The 19779-nt window shown below is 34.3% G+C and overlaps 1 protein-coding gene across 1 annotated transcript in view; it reads right to left on the bottom strand.

The window, feature by feature from the left end:
- The window catches only part of ncam3 (neural cell adhesion molecule 3), a 24336-nt gene extending 5678 nt beyond the window's left edge, over positions 1–18658 (bottom strand). The window contains exons 1-14 of the mRNA XM_056475260.1: positions 18385–18658; positions 15249–15320; positions 14489–14689; positions 14237–14374; positions 11742–11885; positions 11531–11648; positions 10194–10348; positions 7998–8131; positions 7578–7689; positions 5968–6135; positions 5234–5353; positions 1689–1816; positions 818–983; positions 1–107 (exon numbers count right to left, since the gene is read on the bottom strand). The exon at positions 1–107 is cut by the window's left edge and continues 89 nt beyond it. Coding sequence (XP_056331235.1) covers positions 1–107; positions 818–983; positions 1689–1816; positions 5234–5353; positions 5968–6135; positions 7578–7689; positions 7998–8131; positions 10194–10348; positions 11531–11648; positions 11742–11885; positions 14237–14374; positions 14489–14689; positions 15249–15320; positions 18385–18430 — 1809 coding nt within the window. The 5' untranslated portion in view covers positions 18431–18658. The remainder of the gene's footprint in view (positions 108–817; positions 984–1688; positions 1817–5233; positions 5354–5967; positions 6136–7577; positions 7690–7997; positions 8132–10193; positions 10349–11530; positions 11649–11741; positions 11886–14236; positions 14375–14488; positions 14690–15248; positions 15321–18384) is intronic.
- Positions 18659–19779: the final 1121 nt, after the last annotated feature.

Genomic DNA, 19779 nt, shown 5'->3' with positions numbered 1-19779 from the left:
GCAGTGGTTGGTGTAACAGCAGAAAGCATCTACTGAAATTATCAGCACCAGGAAGATGAACATTACAATCCCAACCACACCGCCTTTCCCCAACGCCGGCTGATTGACTGCAAGAAAAGACGAATCAAGTTCATTTATTAATAAAGCACATTTAAAATCCGCCACAAGACTGACCAAAGCGCTGTACATAAGACAGAGTAATATTTAGTACAAAAATAGAGAGTATTATAAATACATACAGTAGAAATAAAACTAAAGAACAGATATGTATTTAGAAATAAAGCAATCGACAAAACTATTAGTATAATATTAATAGGCCAAACAGTACAGGTAAGTTTTAAAAGTGATTTAAAAATAGTGATAGTGATGATTAATTAATTAAGGCTCTTTAATTAAGGTGATCTACTGCTCATTTGCATTTAAAGCAACAAAAGCAAAAATGGTTCATTTTGGCTCAGACCCTAAAAGTGTCGATTTCAACAAGCTCTAAAAAAAGTTACTGTTAATGTTAACAACATTTGCATTATGTGGATCTGTGGATTTAGTGTGCATTAGTGGTACCTGTAGATTTCAGAATCTCTGGAGTCTTTAAATAAAATATCAATGGTATGATATTAGGTTTATTTAAAAAGAAGGTATATTTTAGGTTTATTTTCTGATAAATCAACCTAATATCATACCATTGATATTTTAATTAAAGATATTTTTAAACATTGGCTACTGTTATGTACTGGCTCAAAATTGTATTTTGGATAATTTGATTTGAATGAATTTGATTCATGATAATCATCAAAAAAAAAGCTCTAATCAAACATACTAGGCTGTGGGACGGTGAAGTTGACTTTAGCAGGGCTGGAGGAGCCGTTGTGGTTCACTGCATAAACTTCCAGGTGATAGTCAGCGTTGTACTGGAGATCATCGAGCTGGATTCTGCTGGAGTTTCCAGGAATGGTGTTTTCTGTCCATTCCTCGTTCTCCTTGCTCTGTTCAAGAGATGATATAAACTGCATCATAGATTTTTTTAGCATCAACTGTTGCCAAGTCAGTTTGTGAACAACTTGTAGCAAAACTTAAGGCCTTTCTTGATCTCCTAGGCTGTCTATAAAATCATTTGTTGTATGAAGTCTGAATGTTTATGGAAATCAAATGTTTACACTTGCTCATTAAAGTCTCTATTTTTCATTAAACAAATACTTATAATACTTATATTCAGGATAATGCTAAAATAACTATTTCACACTGCTTTGTTAACATGCCATGCAAAGAACAGGGATTCATTCAAATTCTTGTCTGATATAGCCAGTTTACATTTATGGAGAATATTAAGAACTGACTTAAAATATTATAATATAGAGTACGTTCATTTCCCTTATTTCTTGTGATGGTTGTATCATTAAAAAACAAAGAGTGCAGCACATATTTACATCTAAATGGATGGCATCTGGATGTATATCACCACAGAGTTTTTTTCTTTGGCGTATGTACATAAACACTGAATCACATTGAGTCACTTGTATATTATGAGTGCAAACATTGCAGTTCACTGAAGGGCCACTGATGTCACTAATAAGAGGGGTTTATGAATTTAATATACCCTCAATGTTCAAAACACTAACAGAAACATAGACTTATAGGGTAACATATACATATAGATATAAATAGTAGTACTGGTATGGATTCAGACGTACCCCTTTGTAGCGAACAATGTATTGCAGGATGGGAGAGCCTCCATCTTTCAGCTGTTTAATAGGGATGGAGACTGAGCTCTTCTCCAACTTCTTTTCGCTCAAAGACAGAACAGGACTGTCAGGTTCTCCTAAAAATGATGGAAAGATGAAAGCATGTCAGGTAACAGGAAGAAAGAAACAAGGTAGCAGCTTGATGGCTGGGTGATCTAGCTAATACAAAAAGAAATTCATAAACTTATTTTGACAATATTTTTTACTACATATTGCCACTACTAGCTAAACATTTGGAATTGGTCATTTTATTTGTTTTCAATTATTTTACGCTTAACAAGGCTACATTTATTTTTTCAAAAACATTATAAAAATATTGTTATGCTATTAGAAACTTATACAGTTAAAGTCAGAGTTATTAGCCCCCCAATTTCTGTTTATGGAGAGATGATTTCTTCAACACATTTCTACACATAATAGTTTTAATAACTCATTTCTAATAACTGATTTCTTTTATCTTTGTCATGATGACAGTAAATAATATTTGACTAGATATTTTTCAAGACACTTCTATACAGCTTAAAGTGACATTTAAAGTCTTCACCAGGTTAATCAGGTTAACTAGGCAGGTTAGGGTAATTAGGCAAGTTATTGTATAACAATGGTTTGTTCTGTAGACTCGCGAAAAATATAGCTTAAAGGGGCTAATACTATTGACCGTAAAATTGTTTTTAAAAAATTAAAAACCGTCGGTGCAATAGCCTGGTGGTTAGCGTGTCAACATATGGTGCAGTAGCATGTCAGGGCATCCCGAGTTCGAATTCCCTACCCTACCACCTCTCTCTCTCTCTCTCTCTCTCTCTCTCTCTCTCTCTCTAACTTCGCTTCCTGTCTAAATACTGTCCTATCTAATAAAGGCAAAAAGGCCAAAACTAAATCTTTAAAAAAAAAAAACTATTAAAAACTGCTTTTATTCTAGCCGAAATGAAACAAATAAGACTTTCTCCAGAAGAAAATAAATATTATCAGACACACTGTGAAAATTTCCTTGCTCTGTTCAACTTCAATTGGGAAATATTTGGAGAAAAAAATTCAAAGCGGGGCTAATAATTCTGACTTATGTATGTATGTATGTATGTATGTATGTATGTATGTATGTATATATATATATATATATATATATATATATATATATATATATATATATATATATATATAAATTGTGATTCAGAGCTGGATTTTCAGCATAATCGAGCATCTCTGCAGAGATCAAATTAACTTAGTTTTGATCAATTTATACAATTATTGACAGGAGCTTTTGATCAATTTTATATGATCTTGCTAAATAAAAAAAAATTACAGCTTTTTGACAAATTCCAGTATTTTTATGGTAGTGTTTATTTTGGCATGTTTGTTTTTTTTACAGCTAAATTAATATTACATTTTGAAAATTACATTAATATTACATTACATAATTAATATTAGATTTTTGATTACATTTTTAAATGGTTGGTGTAGGTAAGAGGTGTCCATACTCGGTCCTGGAGGGGTGGTGTCCTGGATTGTTTAGCTCCAACCCTAATCAAACACACCTGAACCAGCTACTCCAGCTCTAACCAAATATACTAGAAACTTCCTGGCAGGTGTGTTGAAGGAAGTTGGAGCTAAACTATGCAGGACCGAGTTTGGATACCCCTGCTGTAGGTAAAATACAGTAAAACAAAGTACAATCAGTTCATTGAAACAGACACAAGATGATTTACAGAAAGTATTCAAACATGCTAACTCCAACACTTGTATTTAAGTTTAAAGAATTCAGGGTTTATTTTAACAAACGAGTCCACATGGAAATATAAAGCACATTAATATGAATGTAAATATCACCCAGCCAAACAATGTAAAATTTCCTCACTGAACACAATATATAAGCTGTTAGCGTACATCTCAGTGTAATTAACTATCCAGTGGATAAGCTCCAAAATCATTCACTACAGTATATAGATGTATGAGAGTGGCCCACCAGCACTGATTACATGCTGAAAGAAACTTCCAGCATTGGAAATATGCATATGAACTCACTCTCACACGTCTATATCATAGCAAACAATTAGGTTTGTGTTTTAGCCTATCAACTGGAGATGTGTGCATTCAAAATTTTGATTTACCATCTACATGAGGATCAGAATATGGGCGCCGGGACCAGGAGAAGCAGGTAATGCATGGAGAATGGTCACCATCAAGCAGCAAATGGCCATTTAGTTGGCATTTAGAGGAAGAATGGGCAACGGAAGCAAATAATGAACATATGTAATGAGCAAAACAGGCATCTATGACAAGGATGACAGCATGACATGATATGAAATACAATAAAAGTTCATAACTTTAATAAAAAAAAGATGGGACTCAAAATTAATGACATGGCCCAGATGATGATTAAAAAATTTCTAATTTCTAAGGATTGCATTTGAACATCAAATCAGCCCCCAAAATGGATGATATGCAATCAAAGTTAAACATATAACGCATAGTAACATATACATGTATATAAAAATACTACTTATAGCTCACTCTACATGATAATTTTTTAGCAAATAAACTGTTAAACTGTGAAAAAATATATTATAAAGAATAAAAGTTAGGTTGTGTAAATGGTTAAAAATTGATTTGTTAATCATCTTAAAACAATAACCAGTTCATCACAAAGTTTTGACAATTACTTTTCTGAAAACTGGATGCTATAAAGATCTGCAGTAAGTTATTAGAAACAGTATTTTGCTATATATGTGTATATGTATTCCTGTTTATATTAGAGATGAGAATTAGTCAGTATTTTATTAAATTAAGACCATCAATGCTGTCCGTGTAATCCTATATCTTTACAAAGACAAAATGATTAGCCCTCAAGTAAAATTTGTGTTCTATTTTAAATATTTCCCAAGTGATGTTTAACAGAGAAAGACTTTTTTTTTACATTATTCCTATCATATTTCCTTCCTGGAGAAAGTCTTATTTCTTTCAGTTTAACTGAAATAATAAATAAATAAATAAATAAATAAATAAATAAATAAATAAATAAATAAATAAATAAATACTGCTAAGGTCAAAATTATTAGCCCCTTAAAACAATTGATTGGGCAAGTAATAGTTCAACAGTAGTTTGTTCTGTAGTCAATCAATAAAGCCTTTTAACTGCACTTTTATCTGAATACTAGTATATTGCAAAATGACATAAATATTATGCAGTCATCATGGCAAAGACAAAAAAAATGTGTTATTAGAAACTAGTTATTAAAAAATGGTTCTCTCCATTAAACATCACTCTGAAAATAACAATTCAAAATAACATTTCACAGGAAGGCTAATAATTGTGTCTTATGTATGCATAATTACATTCTTATAAGGTGTATATATATCAGGTGATGATTATATCTGTGCATGCTACTGACTTAAAAAAAAAAAAAAGAAACACATAATAACAGCTAACATTAAAACTGAGGGACATGCAGAAGATGAAGTGAATTCTGAAATTTTATGTGTATTCTGCTGATACTCACGCTGAGACTGCGTGAAGATGTTCTGTTCAGTAGAAAAGTTCCCCTGATAATGAGAGTTTTTGGCTGCAATGCGAACAGAGTACTCCGTGTATGGCTCGAGGTCCTTGATCCTCAGGGGATCTGCCAATATAAGCATTTTTATCACATACAGTTAAAGTCAGAATTATTAGCCCTCTTGAATTATTAGCCTCCCTGTATATTTTTCCCCCAATTTCTGTTTAACGAAAGAAGATTTTGTTCAACATATTTCTAAACATTATAATTTTAATAACACATCTATATTTTTTAAGACACTAGATATTAGCTTAAAGTGACGTTTAAAGGCTTAACTAGGTTAATTAGGTTAACTAGGCAGGTTAGAGTAATTAGGCAAGTTATTGTATAACGATGGTTTGTTCTGTAGACTATCAAAAAAAATACTGCTTAAGACTAATAATATTAATATTTACTAATAATATATCGAATAATATTGACCTTAATTTTTTTTTTATTATAAAAAACTGCTTTGTTCTAGCTTAAAAAACAAATAGGTCTTTCTCCAAATGAAAAAATATTATAGGAAATACTGTGAAAAATTCCCTTCTCCATTAAACATCATTTATGAAATATTTTAAAAAGAAATTATTAAATAAATAATATACAGGAGGGCTCATAATTTTGACTTCAATTGTATTTTGATTTTAAACGTACATAAGTTATAAATAAAATCATATGTCTAGCAGTGATTTATTTACATGTGGGCTTGACGACATTTTGGTTCCAGTTGTCTTCGGATGGTTTCTTCCACTGAAGGATGTAGTAGCTAATGGAGGAGCCTCCGTCCTGCACTGAGACACTATGAATGAGAACTGAAGACGAGGATCCTGCAGACATGCTGAACTGACTGGGGGTCTCGGGCCAGGCTGGTGTGAGAGAGGGAGAAAGAGAAGTGATTAATGAGAAGTGAAGTATTTATGCAGTAATATATTACTAACCAAAGTTTGATAAGTTGGTGTGAGTCAAGATATTCTGGAGATGGTATACAAGAGTTGTGAGGTTTTTTACATGATTGCATGGTGTGGACTGTTGCCAATTAAAGAAAAGCGACAACTGAGTCAAGCAGTAAAAATTGGCAGGGCAATTGTAGGTAAACATTTTATTTAATGTTTATTTAAAAAATATATATCTACATATTTAATGAGAATTAAACAGAAAGCACATGACATTATTGAAGATTGTTCCCACCCCTATAAATTTTCAGCTTTTGCCATCAAAAGACTTATTAGGCAACCTCAAGTAAAGAAAAATGTGTATCAAATGTTGGATTATCAGCATGGATTTTAAGTATGAAATAGTATAAATACTGGATTTTAAGTACGAAAAGGGTTATGATGAGAGTTTTTAATGTGATTTATGTGATGATATTGAATGTATTTGTGTTGCCTGTTTTCTGTGAAATGTGTGATGTAAACGCTGATGTGGTTGTGTGAAGCCAAAGATAAATTTCCACTAGTGGACATTAAAGTAAAGTGTTTCATTATTAACCATTGATGACCCACAGGATTTAAAATGTTATAAAACGTTTATTAAAAGAATGTGTTATGTTTAATTTAATTATTTTTAATTATTTTATGAGTTAAAACATCATTATCGTTAATTAATTTTATCCATTTTTACAATAATTTTCAGAAGACATCCACTAAAACTGAATTTGAAAACTAATTTGTTTATAGACACAGAGGTGTCCAAACTCGATCCTGGCGGGCTGGTGTCCAGCAAAGTATAGTTCCAACCCCAATCAGACACGCCTGGGCTAGCTAATCAAGCTCTTACTGGGCTTTTTAGAAACATACTTGTAGGCGTGTTGAGGCAAGTTGGAGCTAAAATCTGCAGGACACTGGCCCTCCAGGAATGGGTTTGGACACTCTTGTATAGACAATAACAGCCTGTATGTTATGTTCATATCTATTTGCATATCTCTGATTATTAATAGCAACCCGTGCAGTACGGTCATCTATTTGTAAATCTAGTCTTTGTGATTCTAGTTAATATGACTTGTATATTATGTTCATAATGCATCCGTCTGTAAATATTACCCATAGTTTGTTCTGTAGACAATCTGAAAAAAATACTGCTTAAGGGGGCTAATAATAATGGCCGTAACAAAAAGTTTCATTTTAGATAAGAAACTGTTTTTATTCTAGCCGAAATAAAACAAACAAGACTTTTTCCAGGAGAAAAAATATTGTAGGAAATACTGTGGAAAAATTCCTTGCTCTGTTCAACATCTAATAATTTTGACTTCAACTGTATGTGTATATTTAAAGATATATTTTTAATGAAATGGCCACTAAAAGAATCTTACTTATGATCTGGAAGTCCTCAGTGGTTGTTCCCACTATATTTGTGGCTATGCAGGAGTAGAATCCACCATCAGAGGGCATTATGTTTTCAAGAATCAGCTCAGGTTCACCCGACTGCCCACACGTGCGTGCGAACAGGAAAGACAACAAGAGACAGGAAAGAGTAATTAAGCCCATAGAGAAGAGTACGTGGGTCAAACTTCCTGTAGATACTGAATAACCCCCAACCCCCCGCCCCCTCACTGCCAGCACTATCAAATAAAATTATAATCCAATTATAATCCATTTTCCCTTAACTCTAATATTCCCACTAGCCAAAATACAAACAGTATGTGGTGATCATAAAGTCCATTAATCACTACTTTTTAATTTTTTTTATTTGCCAAACCCAAGAAAAGTGGACCAATTTAGATGTTTCTCACCATTTTTTGTTGTGTATCCTTCTTGACCCACTGTACGGCTGGAGCTGGATGTCCTGTGGCATTACAGAACACAGATGCACTTTCTCCTGGAATAATGCTCAGCTTGTTTTCGGTAAAAACCACAGTTGGAAGCTCTGAAAATGGTCAATATGACAAGAAAAAAAAATGAACATATGCCATTTAAAGCAATATTAACATATGCAATTAAAGTTAAGCATACACTGTACAGTATAGCAGTATTAGCTATAACAGGATATACAGTTTATTAAAATCATCTTCATCTCTCTACACACACATAAGAGAGATGGAGAGGTGAATTCTTCAGTGGTTTCATCCCATTTACTGTTTTATATAACGTTTTGTGTAACAATTTTACTTTATTCAAGTAATTATAAAAAATAATAGTTAGGCTGTGTAAATTTATTTATATTATTTCATAGTTTTAATAATTTTGATATCTTAATAGCATATTGCAAATTGTTTTTGTTCATTTTTGGTAGGTTTTGACAATTCATTTTTATTTCTTTGATAATGTAATGATATACAGATCTACTTGAAGCTATTAAAATAAAGAAATACATTAACATATTTAATTTAAAATGTAAAACAAATGCTCAATTAAATTTAATTAAATGATAGGCATAAAAATATAAATCTATAATGGACTTACTGTACAAATGATCAAAAACAAAAGCTGAAAATACTGAAATAAACCTTTATTAACCCCAAATCTATTCTTAAATGAATAAAAATGGGTTTTATTTGGGTCTGGCCCATTGCAGAGTTTCAATTTGATGCTTGCATGGTACCAAATTCCCCATATCCGTGTTTGTTACTATAGTAAACAGCTGACTTCAAGAGGAAAAATGTTTTCTTAGACCAAATCTTTGGTTAAACAAATTTTCCAAGACAAAAAAAAAAACAAACATCTGAGCCATAAACACATCATTCACTGAATTATAGGCACCATTTACTGTCTAGCTAACAATGTATGAAATTGAGAAAAATGAGAAATTCAGAAAGAAAATATAAAGTTTGCTTTCATATGTCAAGAATTAAATGACAGCATCATAAAAGCATGTGTTATCATCGTCTGCATTATTTAACATTAACAAACAGCACAGGCTAACAGCCAAAGTTTAAATGTCACGCAGACCTCAAATATCCATTAAGATAGTAGATAGTAGGGCTGCACAATATTTCATTTCAGCATCGATATCGCAATGTGCGAATCTGCAAGTCACATCGCAGGATCTGCAATCTCAAATTGGGATTGCAGCCAACCATAAAACAGTCCAGAACACATGACTAGGGCCAGACAGAATGTGTGGACATTTTTTGCTATTTCTGTGCAGAATTTTGCAAAACAAAAATCTGCGGATTTAAGCAGAATGATTTTAGGATTATTGTAACTAAACACTTGAACTAAACATATGAAATAAAAAATACTACCTTTTTAACTTTTATTTAATGTTTACAATGCAAATCCAGTAATATCCACTTATTTGGTAAACAAAGCAAGTCTCTCATATAATAGATCTACTAAAGACAGAAAATATGACTTTACAAACTGTATAACAAATCAAATAAACATGTTCATGTTAATCAATAATATCACTGAAATTAATATAAATATACATACATTTACACAAGTAAATAAATGGACTCAGTAATGGGCTATAAATTAGCATGTGCAGATTCTGTGTGGGACTTGTGAAGTCATGCTTAACTATAATCTAATAGTGTCAAATATTTTTATTTAGATGTGTTTTTAAGCCCTATGACTGTACAGTTTCAAGCAAATTGAAGTTTGGACACAAAACGTTTTCAAATTTGCTGCTTTAACAAAGATGAATTGTGTTTATTAAACAATGAAGACTATACAGTGTTATTTTGCATTTGCATTTTGTACCTTAATACGCTAAGACTCTAGCAAAAACTATTTTGATCATTTGTATCTTTGTTGTATTGTTTTAATCTGTAATTTTGTATATTTTATTTCATCCAATCAATGTTAAATCATGAATTAATAGTCATCTTGTGAAATTATGCTCATATTGCAGCCATAGGTTCAGTTTTTGATTTTACAATGAACTTTGAACATATTATTCAGACCAACAGCCATCATTCAGTATTTCTCTGTATTTAGCCAATCACGTTCACACAGTTATCACTTTAAGTCATTTTCCTTCTCACCTGAGACATCCAGAACAAATATGGCACTGCTTTCCCCAATCTTATTGCTAGCTGTGCAGATATACTCTCCGTAATCACTCCTGGTCACTGCTGAGATGGTGAGCTCACTCTTATCAGTATTGTAACTGTAACGGGAGTCATTAAAGCTGGAAGGGCTAAAGGGAAGACACAGAAACAAAGTGTGTTGGCACAACGGTACATTAGCACGACTCAAATATACTCACTGTAGGACAACTAACAATTGAGAGACAAAAAGGATGCACAGATGGAGTGTAAAAGAATTCGAATATGAGGCTAAATAATACGAGTACAGGCATAGAGGCTTTTCAGGTTTATTAGTCTCTAATCAGCCCAGGGTGCTTCAGTATAGGGTTTGATCTTCATATTCTGTGTTCACACCAGATGCGGCATGCGCAAATTAATCGAATGTGACGTGCGAATGAAGCAAGTAAACTCAAAATGTTCACGCTTCTATTTATGAGCAAATATTGCAATTTATTCATGCATAAATAGATGCGTGAACATTTTGAGGTTACTTGCTGTTTTGCAGTCAAATTAGCTTCATTCGCGCATGAAATTCACTCCACAGTAGATGCAAATTCGCATCATGGGCGGGGCTTCTGTCTGCCCTGCGACTCTAGCTTCGTTGCTAAATGGCTAACATGGATTTTTTGAGAGAATAGCTGTGTTTATGTAATTTATGAAGGCTGAAAAACTGTGAATATTTGTTCGCTGTCATGTCCAAGTGCACTAGGTTCTTTCATAGGTGCATCCAACTCCTCCAGAAACTGTACCTGGATGATGGATGATGGACGCTTTTAGAAGTGCTTCAGATTGAGCCGAGCCCTGTTTGATAAGCTGCTGTCCGGTCTCGGCAGGAGGATTTCTAACAACAGGCACTATGTCATAATCACGCCCTTACAAGAGCAAGCTCCTGATGAATGAAGTTCAGATTTTCCAACTCGAGCGATTCGTGCCGCAGGATGTCTTTGCATTGACTTAACATGTATATCACTCGGGCTTGACGCTTTATTCGAGTCTGATGTGAATGCATCATAATGTTTTTAATCGCAGTTTGCACCGTGATGTCATCAATTTGACATTAAGCATGACGTCAAAATAGGGCAAAAATGAAAAAAATGTTGATGTTTATTTGATGTCCAGACTTTGATGCCCTTTTGACCACCAGAATAGCAACACAAAAAAATCTTGTTTTTTCTTTTCTTACCCCATTGGCAGATTATTTTGCTTGTTTTAAGCCATTACAAAACCATTTCAAACTAATACAAAAACATGCATAAAGTAAATGATGAAGCATTTTCTGCTAATGTACATACGTTGTCCATGTAATGGTTGGAACTGGTGCTCCTTTGACAAGGCAGGCTATAGACAAGCTGGTGTTGGGTCCAGCAAAAACACTCTTTTTCTCCTCATGAATCAGTACAGTCGGTGGCTCTAAAGAATGAAATGTTTAAAGCAGATACTAAGCGGACAGATTCACCTTGGCCACACTAAAGATAAAAACGCTTAGTTCTTCTATATCCTCACCATTGACGACAACAGAGATCGGGAGATTTCTGGTTATGGGGCGTCCCTTGATCTTCCCTTCACAGATGTAAGTTCCACGGTCCTCGTGCTGAATTCTCACAATGTTCAGAGATCGATCTGGGAGGATTTTCAGATGACTTCGGCCTGAACAAAACAATTTTAGCATTAAAGGTTTAATCATATTATTACAAACATAGATTGAAGCATTTAAAAGCCAGAACACACACTTTTAAATAGCCAGATCACCCCAAAATGAAAACCCATCATAATCAAACAAGGATCATTACATAAATGCGCATCCATGCACGTTTGCAAAACTCCCAAAGCCGAACCATGCATATTATTCCCAGCACTGCCACTAAACTAAACACTATAGTGGAGTAAAATAACAATATATAATTTTATTCCTTTTTGCTCAAATCACGAGGACGGTTGGTTATGCATTATAACATGCCTCATTCTTGTTATGTTATGACTAATTTAAAAAAAAAGTCATAATAGTGCATGATTTCCAAAATAATATTTTTCATGTATCCATCTACAAATTTGGCAGGTGCAACAGTAAATAACTAAACATGTTTTTAATGCAACTCACTAGACATTTCAATTTGAAATGTGTTGCGATACATAAAACAACCAACACAATAAAACATGGCCAGACTGATGTGCACCTGCTAAAACTTGAATGTGTTGCAAAACTATCAGGAATCAATACAATACAACCTTTTTCCACTTTTGTTTTAGTGATTAAACTTTTTTTTAGTGTCTCTCACTAAACAGTTCACATCATGAAAGTGTCATGAAGCTCTTAAAAATAAGCATAAACCTTGCCAGATTAACAATGATTAGTAAGTTTGAAAGTTTCACAAAACTTGTTAAAACCTAAATAAAACATTGGCAGATTAATGTTTTGGATAGTAATTAAAAACACGTTAAGCAACACTTAGACTTCATGCGTAACTAAATATAAAAAACAAAACATCACCCGACTGATGTTCATGTTTTGGATAAAACTAATTGCGCTCAAAGCCAGCAAAAATATATTACACTTTGAAAGTGTTGCAAAACTGCTGCTGTGAAACATAACAAGAGACATACAAAACACAAAATTGCATACCTGGTGCACAAGCATAGTAAGGTGCCTAGTATGTCATTGAGTTGCCCCCATATCATTCTAATCACTGCAAAAAAAGATTTTCTTACTTATAGTTTTTGTCTTGATGCAAGTCCAAATATCTAAAAACTCTTAAAATCAGCAAACAGTTTTCTAGGCAAGTACAAATATTGTCTTGTTTTCAGAAATATGTCAAAATTGAGTAGGTTTTTCATTGAAACAAGCTAAATTATATGCCAATAGGCTAATAAAAATAATCTTATTTCAAAGCAAAAACTAGAAAAAAAAAATCACTTCATTTAAAACAATATTTTTTTGCAAAAAATGCTTCTTGATTTAAGAATTTTTAGATATTTGTATTAGAAACAAGACAATTTTATTTTTATTTTTTTTGCATTGAGCCTCCATAAAATGCATAAGAAAATATGTTAGGGTAATTAAATAATCAGTTGGCATTCTGTGTGGAGTTTGCATGTTCTCCTCATGTTGGTGTGGGTTTCCTCCACGTGCTCCGGTTTCCCCCACAATCCAAAGACATGCGCTATAGGTGAATTGAATAAGCTAAATTGGCCGTAGTGTATGTGTGTGAATGCAGGAATGTATGAGTGTTTCCCAGAGTTGCACCTGGAAGGGGATCCGCTGCGTAAAACATATGCTGGATAAGTTGGCGGTTCATTCCGCTGTGGCAACCCCTAATGAATAAAGGGACTAAGCCATCCAAAAAAATGAATGAATGATTAAATAATAACACGACTTTCATTTTGAGGTGAACTACCCTTTAACGTTGTCAATGGTGGCGTTTACTTCAAATGGGGCAGGGTTGAATGTTTTGAATTAGTTTCTTTTAGCCTCTCAACCAGTCAAAACACTCAGGCACAGTTCACCCAAAAACGAACGTTTAATCATCATTTCCTCACACTCAAGTGGTTCTAAACCCCTTCCAATACCACTGAACATGAAACAACATATTGTGAAGAATGTTTGGGACATCAATAGTAGGAACAAAAAATACAATGCAAGTCAATGGCTGTTTTTCCCCCACAACATTCTTCAGATTATCTTGTTTTGTGTTCAACAGAAAAAACTAAACTCAAACAGGTTTAGAACAAGTAGAGGATGTGTAAATGATGACAGAATTTTCAAACTTGGGTGATCTTCCTTTAATCAAACAACTGCTCGAAGAGGTTTCCCACCTAGTAGCAAGAAACATCTCTCGATTTGCTTGCAAATCGGGCATAAAACAAATGCCTCCCACCCCATCATCGACCCGCCCTCCATCACCATTCTGCCAAATGCAGGCAGCGAGGAAACTAGGAAGGTGATGAGACCCCCATACCACATAAAAAACCAGAAGAGCCCGCAGTATAGCCGCCCGTCCTACCGTCATCATGCACCATGCGATCATTCCTAAACCAGTGGATCTCCACCTCGGGTTTGCCAGTAACCATGCAGGGAATGATCGCCGTTCGGTTCACCAGAAATTCATGGAATGTCCGTGTCAGTCCAAAGTCTAGTGTTTCTAAAATGCAGGACACAATTTCACAAGCCAATCATTATCGACATGAACTTGATAGAAATATGCTTGTGGGATATTTATTTTTTCCATTAAGATGGGGCAATAAGAGCAACCTACTGTAGACATAGATTTGGCTGTTCGTCGTCTTCTTGTTGCCGTTGCTATCTTCAAACTCACAGGTGTATCTTCCAGTGTCACTTAACTGAACATTTTTCAAGTTCAGTTTGCTTGAGGACTCGTCATTTTTCTCCACTACATGGCGATCTGTATCAACATCTTCTCCATCTTTTAACCAATTGATATCTCCCTCTGCGTCGGCTGCATCACACATTAGAACATAAGAAAAGAATAAGAAACATAGTTGTATTATGAGAGCAAAAGTATATTTACAATACAGAAAATAATCTTTTTGAGTGGTCTGATAAACAAAGACCCCCCAAAAAAGTTAAAATATAACAATATAAAAACTCAATTATATAACAAAACATCAAATCAAGTGACATTTCGTAAAGCTTAAATTGAAGCAGTGTCTTCATCTTTTAACGAAGTAACCATTAGGAAAGAAACAACAAAACTCACTTGGCTATTTTATGATTGTAACAAGATTCAAAAGGTTTTCAAATTGTTGTTAAATGCTAAACAAAGGCCCACAAATTTATTCAGCCACTTGAAAAAGGAGTGTCTTATACAGATAGAGATATTATAGAATGACTGACACAGATCAAATCCTCAGAAGATACATACAAAATTGTTGTTTCCAATATATCATTGTTTACACTTTAGTTTGACACGTTAGACAACTAATTTTATTGTCAAAAAATAACTTTGGGGTCATTATTTGCGTTCATCAGACAGTTTTTACGAAAAACACACCAACCTTTGCACAAGAGCAGAATGCTGCTTCCCACGCGCACATCTGGGTCACCAACGATAATGTCTAATTTAGCATCTAAAAGAAATGAACACACATAACACTTATAAACAATGAATTTTACAATGTGCATGAGTTTTACTTGAGAAAAACACTGCAAATAAATATACATGCATTACTGAATAACAGAGAAAGAATATATTGTCAATATATATACATATCTATCTATCTATCAATCCATCTATGTATCTATCTATCTATCTATCTATCTAGTGACGAGCATCCCATGGACCTATCAGCATCGTCCTGGAGAGGAATGAGGAAAACCTTGGCCCTCTCGTTCCCGACTAATCAGCACCAGCTGCAACTCATCCAAGACCGGCTACATAAGCCACACCGAAAGAACCAGAAGGGGAGAAGCATACAGATGAAACAGAGCAGTAACGCTTATTCTCCCTTTCTTTCCTCTAGACAGCAGTTGGTGACTGATCGGCTTCCCAGACACACCTCACAGGCACTGAGCACCCCACGGACGAGAGTACCTCACCCGCTGGAGCACCCTTTGGGATCTTGCACTCATGCACCCTAGTAAATAAATCCACCCTCTGGGATCTAAACTTGATTTCTCTGGTCGTGTGATTCTTCACCCCGTCACAAAAAAAAAAAAATAATTTTATATATATATATATATATATATATATATATATATATATATATATATATATATATATATATATATATATATACACACACACACACACACATTTGAAGTGGAACACCAGCTTTCATCAAAGTTGTCCTTAAACTACAGAACAACACCCGTTCTTGTCCAAGGACAATTTGTCCAAAAGCATCTTTAATTCTACTACTGTGTATATATATTACACACACACACACACATCCAGAACGGCCTCATCCAGAACGGTGACGAGTCTGCATACAGACAAGAGGTGGAGCGGCTGGCGTTATGGTGCAGATACAACAACCTGGAGCTGAACATGCTCAAAAGAGTGGAGATGATAGTGGACTTCAGGAGAAACCCCCCTGCACTCTCCCAATCACCATCATGAACAGCACTGTGGCTGCAGTAGAGTCATTCAGGTTCCTGGGCACCACCATCTCTCAGGATCTGAAGTGGGACACTCATATAGACTCTATTGTGAAGAAAGCCCAGCAGAGACTGTACTTCCTTCATTCAGCTGAGGAAGTTCAACCTGCCACAGGAGCTGCTCGTACAGTTCTACTCAGCTGTCATCCAATCCATCCCCTGCACTTCAATCACCGTCTGGTTCGGCTCAGCTGCCAAACCCGACCTCCGTAGACTACAGTGAATAGTCCGGACTGCTGAATCACTGGCACAACCCTTCCTACACTTCAAGAACTGTACTCTTCCAGAGTGAGTAAAAGGGCTCGCAAAATCACTCTGGACCCATCACACCCAGCACACTACCTGTTCGAACTGTTACCGTCTGGTCGGCGCTTCAGAGCACCAAGCACAAAAACAGCCAGACACAGGAAAAGTTTCTTTCCTCAGGCTGTCTACCTTATGAACAGTTAAATATTCCCCTACTGTGCAATAAATATGTGCAATACTTTCTCATACGCACTTGTACACAGCACCTTATATCAATATACAATGCAATACTTTCTACATTCGCACTCGTATACAGCACCTTATAACCTGTATATTTATAACAATCTGTACATACAACTCAAGATCCAGGTTTCTTGACTAACCGCATCTGTTTAATGTTTATCTTTTTATTTTTTTCATATTTATTTTGTATTGTCACTTGTCACTTTATGTACACTGGAAGCTTCTGCAGCCAAAACAAATTCCTTGTGTGTGAAGCACACTTGGCAATAAAACTGATTCTGACACACACACACACACACACACACACACACACACACAGTTGAAGTCAGAATTATTAGCCCCCCTGATTTATATCATTTTTAATAGCTAATTTCTTTTATCTTTGCCATGATGACAGTAAAACATGTTTGACTAGATATTTTTCAAGACACTTCTATACAGTTTAAAGTGATATTTAAAGGTTTAACTAGGTTAATTAGGTTAACTAGGTAGGTTATGGTAATTAGGCAAGTTACTGTATAACAATGGTTTGTTCTGTAGACTTTCGAAAAAAAATATTGCTTTAAGCGGCTAATAATTTTGTCCTTAAAATGGTTTATAAAAAAATTTAAAACTGCTTTAATTCTAGCTGAAATAAAGCAAATAAGACTTTCTCCAGAAGAAAAATATTATCAAACATACTGTGAAAATTTCCTTGCTCTGTTAAACATCATTTGTGAAAATATGAAAAAAAAAAAATTGTGAAATTTTAGAATGATAAATAAGTCATGATAAATATAACCAAAGCACCTCTTAATTCCATCACTTCCCCAAACCGCTCTGCTTTATTTTTATTATTGTTAATATAATATTGGCCGACAGACGACGAGGAACAGACTAAATGGACATTGGAAATGACCGGTTTCCCTTACAAAGTATTATTTCTTCCTGTATAAGCGTTCAAAGACGTTCAGTTACAAAGAATGGAGCCACTACATAATGGGTTTCTTTTCAAAGAGAAATTCTCTCCCATTCACAGGAGAAAGTTATACTATAATAATATTTATCTGCATGTAATTCTTTTGTACTGGTTGAAATAAATATCAAAAGTCATTCTCTGATATGTGTCATGTCAGCATCTATAGCAATTTTAATTGAATTAAATTACGAAAGGTAAATAAATGCATTTAATTTAAACCAATGAATGAAATTAAAAGCCGTAAGTGCAGTATAAAAGACTATGGCAATTGGCAAAGTGTTATTTTAAGGAGTAAAATAATGTCAATACATATTTTAAAATTAAATTAAATAAGGTTTTCATCATTTTCATAACGTTATATACAGGTCTTATACAATTTCTTGTAAAATCTGAGTAACAATAATGGTTTTACAGTACTCAGCTGAAATAACATGAACGAAAACAAAATATACATTTAATAAAATTAAAACAGTTAAATATTAAATAGCATATTTTATCTATTAATTATAAATTAAATTGTCTATCAAATCCCACATTTCTCACACGTTTAGACTGCACAATAGATCAAATCAAAAACGCATGCTCACCTATAAGTCCTGAGCATATCAGAAGAAGTCCACAAAGTAAAATCATGTTTGCAGTCTTGTCTTGCACCTCTCTTGAAGTCTGTCAGGCAGCGTGTTCTCCATCATTTTATAGCAATGACAGAGACAGACAGGAACCGGTTTATCTGAAGGATCTGACCGCAAACTCCCACCTCCCGATGCTACGTTGAGATGATGGAGCGCAGGGATGCGGAGACGAGCTCCAGCCGCTCAGACGCCAGCCAGCGGCCCTCCCCTGCTGAAGACCGGATGAAACGAGCCCTGCTGTCCCCTGACACTCGATGGAGGAAGATATTTATATCTCGGGATCTTGCATTTTATTGAAGATGATTAAAAACATGTGGAAGATAGAGAGCACATGCGCGCGCGCACACGTTACTCAGTTGACGAGGAACGGAATGAAATGACATCAGGATCTGTGTTTTATTGCTATTAACTTATTGATATGAAATATGGAGTATTTGCAAATGTATTATTAACAATAGGTTTAACTTTTAAATCCAGTACATTTATAGGTTTCTTTAGGACACATTACATTATGATTTATAGTTTTTTTTTTCCACATGCAAATACCAATAAAGACCCTCGGAACAAATTAAGTTCCCATTAAAAATAAACAATTTCCATTTATAACAATTACAAAAACACTAGAACTTCTGTGATGGTTTCTAATTGTTTTTTTTTTTTTTTTGCGCCAAACGTAACTTAATTGAGACAGTAACTTTATGCAAACTTTTAAATTATTAATTAAAAGTGGTGCTGTAACATTACACCTAATAAAATTGAGATCTGGATAAGTGTCAATATTAAATGACGAAAAACTAACTAAATAATTAAGTCTGCAAGTTCTGTGCCACGTTAGATGAAATGCACCGTTTTGCGCCTTTCGTTTAACTTACCGTTACCACACACATATTTACTCGATGCTCCAAGTGTTTATAGTCACTGTTGTCTTGCTTTATCAGGAAAATAAGCACACAAACTTTATCTTCAGAGTGTTTTTATCATTTTATCGCATTTATTAAGGAAAAATCATCTTATCGCGTGTAAACGCCACAAGGTTAACGTTACACACACTGGCCTGCACGACAGCCTGTCAAAATAAAAGTCTGATGTGTTGGTTTCTTTGGGACATATTCCATTACTGTTTATTGTTGTTTTTTTCTATTAACATGCAACAAATACCAATAAAGATCATCGGGATAAATAAAATAAAAATAAATATAATTTCCATTATAACCATTAACTTACAAAACCATTGGAACTTCTGTGATGGTTTCTGATTTTACCTTCTTCTACTTTCGTTTAAACTAGCTTAACGTTACCGTTAACTTACTACACACACTCGACGCTCCAGGTGTTTTTAGTCACTGTTGT

The sequence above is a fragment of the Danio aesculapii genome, chromosome 16, assembly GCF_903798145.1.
Source record: "Danio aesculapii chromosome 16, fDanAes4.1, whole genome shotgun sequence".
In the NCBI taxonomy this organism is placed as follows: domain Eukaryota; kingdom Metazoa; phylum Chordata; class Actinopteri; order Cypriniformes; family Danionidae; genus Danio; species Danio aesculapii.
This window is presented reverse-complemented; position numbering and strand designations above follow the sequence as displayed.